Source organism: Xenia sp. Carnegie-2017, unplaced genomic scaffold (assembly GCF_021976095.1).
Source record: "Xenia sp. Carnegie-2017 unplaced genomic scaffold, XeniaSp_v1 HiC_scaffold_6, whole genome shotgun sequence".
Lineage (NCBI taxonomy): Eukaryota > Metazoa > Cnidaria > Anthozoa > Malacalcyonacea > Xeniidae > Xenia > Xenia sp. Carnegie-2017.
This window is the reverse complement of record NW_025813526.1, coordinates 1319027-1321588: the sequence shown is the minus strand read 5'-3', so window position 1 is coordinate 1321588 and position 2562 is coordinate 1319027. Positions and strand designations below refer to the sequence as shown.

At 36.9% G+C, this 2562-nt stretch overlaps 1 protein-coding gene across 1 annotated transcript; it reads right to left on the bottom strand.

Annotated features, from left to right (window-relative positions):
• Positions 1-1059: 1059 nt before the first annotated feature.
• Positions 1060-2163, bottom strand: LOC124458313 (putative nuclease HARBI1). The gene is made up of 2 exons (XM_047008355.1): positions 1933-2163; positions 1060-1777 (listed from the first exon to the last, which is right to left on the bottom strand). The coding sequence occupies exons 1-2, from the start codon at positions 2142-2144 to the stop codon at positions 1060-1062; spliced, it is 930 nt and encodes a 309-aa protein (XP_046864311.1). The 5' UTR covers positions 2145-2163.
• Positions 2164-2562: the final 399 nt, after the last annotated feature.

Below are 2562 nucleotides of genomic sequence, written 5' to 3'. Positions count from 1 at the left end.
AAAAAATCAAAATAAAATCAAAATGCCCTTGGAGTGGAAAAAAATCAGCAGACAAATTTGATTCTGCCATTTTAAAAACAGCAACATCACTGGCAGGAGTAGCAGAGAGGGTATTACAAAAACCAGAGGCTGCTAAAAAGAGAAAATATGTAGAGAATGATGATGAAGATACTCTCTATTGCAGGAGTATTGCACAAAGAATGAAACGCTTATCTCCACAGATGAAGGGATATCTAAAACTTCATTTTGAGCAAGCATTGTATCAAGCAGAATTTGGTGGTCAGCCATTTCCAAATCCAAATGTATCAAGTTTTTCTGGTCAGCCCATGCCCATTCCAACTGTGCCAGGTGTTCCTGTTCATCCAATTTCAACAACTATGCCAGTTATGCATTCTGTGAGCTTGGCTCATGGGTGCTACAATACATCAAGGGATCAATATACTACCAAAACAAACTCAAGTGAAAGCTTTGGTTATTCTGCACGTGATTATTTGGCAAAAGGTGACGAACAGGGACAATTTAATAATTTACAACCATTGTAAAAAGAAAAAAAATCAAGCATCATGTTACCATGATAATTAATTTTTAGTGTTTGATTTATTAATGACATTTGCCATAAATACATAAACATCAGGATGAACAATTTAGATAATATTCAAACAAATGAAAATAACAAGTTCATTGTTACATAATTACACTATCTCGGAGTATTAATTCCACAACTCCTAACATGCTGTAGCTGCCAAGGTAATTCACCAACAGGGCTGTTGAAATAATGTTTAAAATTATTCCTTATGTTGTTTGATTCAAATGTATATCTGTTACCCCCAACACGATTAAGCTGTCGGAATCCCCCTTCATCTCCTTCAACCTCATTCCTCCATCCACCAGGCACAATATTTCCAATGTTGTCTTCTGTATCAACAAATCCTGCAGGAATGTATGCTGCATTTTCTGTCAATCGCAAATAGTTATGAAGGCAGACATAACTGGCATAGACTGCCTCTTATTGGTCTCCTAAAAATTCTCCACTTCGCTGACAGAATGCCAAATGCATTTTCAATAGTGCGTCTTGCTCTTGTAAAGTCTGTAATTGAATACCCTTTCAAATTCTGACATATTTTTCCCAGGATATGGCTTCATTAACCATGGTTTCAAAATATCATCACCAACTAAAACATAAGCGAGATTGTGACCTCCATGAGTGGAAGAGCTTGGGAGATGCATTTCTGAGGGATGGTCTTCAAGACATTGTCCGAACTCAGATCTTGAAAGTACACTTGCATCATTTGTGCTCCCAAAATCTCCAATATCTACAATTGTGAAGCAATAATTTGCATCGCATACGGCTAACAACACAATACTATGAAATCCCTTGTAATTGTAGTATGCGGATCCAGCATTTTTTGGGCAGTCCATCATAATGTGCTTCCCATCAAGTGCACCAATACAGTTTGGGAAGTTCCATTCCTTCTCAAACTCATTGGCAATATGCAACCAGTCACTTTGTGTTGCTGGAGTTTTAAGATATTCAATCTTCAGCACTGCCCAAATGGCTTCACATGTTTCCTTTATTATTTTTGACACAGTTGCTCTACCAATTCGGAATGAAAACGAATGTGATTGTTGAGAGTCACCAGTAGCTAAATATCTTAAAGTAATCATTAATTGCTCTGCTTCAGAGATTGCTTTTCTTGATTGACATTTTCTTTTGGCTATCAGTGGGCCAACAAGTGAGAGAAATTGCTCAAAACGTTCTGGTGTCATTCTTGTGAATCTAGAAAATGTGAAATATTGACACATTTTTATACTCTTACAATGCATTAAAGAAGCTAGAGAAGTGAAAGTAAATGTTCCATGACATATGACACACAAGACCTACAAAATTAAGAGCGTAAATGTAATATAAGTACAATACTCATACACTCATACCTGAAGTAAAATTCTCGGTCGTGAATGCGAAGTTCTCTTACAAGGGTATGATAAGCTCCTAACTCCTCTCTCTTCTGATAAATTCTCCTCACCCAAAATCTATGTTTTCTCCTGTTCATCTTGTCTCGTCTTCTTCGTATAATAGCAAGGATATATAGCATGCTGGACGCCAAAATCAACAGGCTAGCTCCAAGATTGTTTTCTTCCGCCATGTTTGTTTACAGTCTTGCGATGCAGCGATTGGTTTAAAGGCGATTATATGGAAACGTTAAATCGTCCCAATCGTCTGAAACTTTATGGAACGATTCGGACGATTATATGGAAACTAGGCTTAAGCACCAACTTTCGATTAACTACAGCTTTCGATTCTCGGCTTATATGTGATTGTACAATGACGTACGATTAACCGCTTGTGCGTAAACTGTGGTCAGTTGATTAGCCATGTTCTGTACGTTGTCTGTGTGGTCAATAGGGTGACCACGTCCTATACGTAAGCTTTTCCTGTTATTGTGGTTAACATACGCATGCATGTATGAGTAAGGCATTTTACAAAGAGCACTAACTAGTTAACTAATAATATATTTAAGTATACAACAATAATAACTATAATTTACATGATTATGGATTATC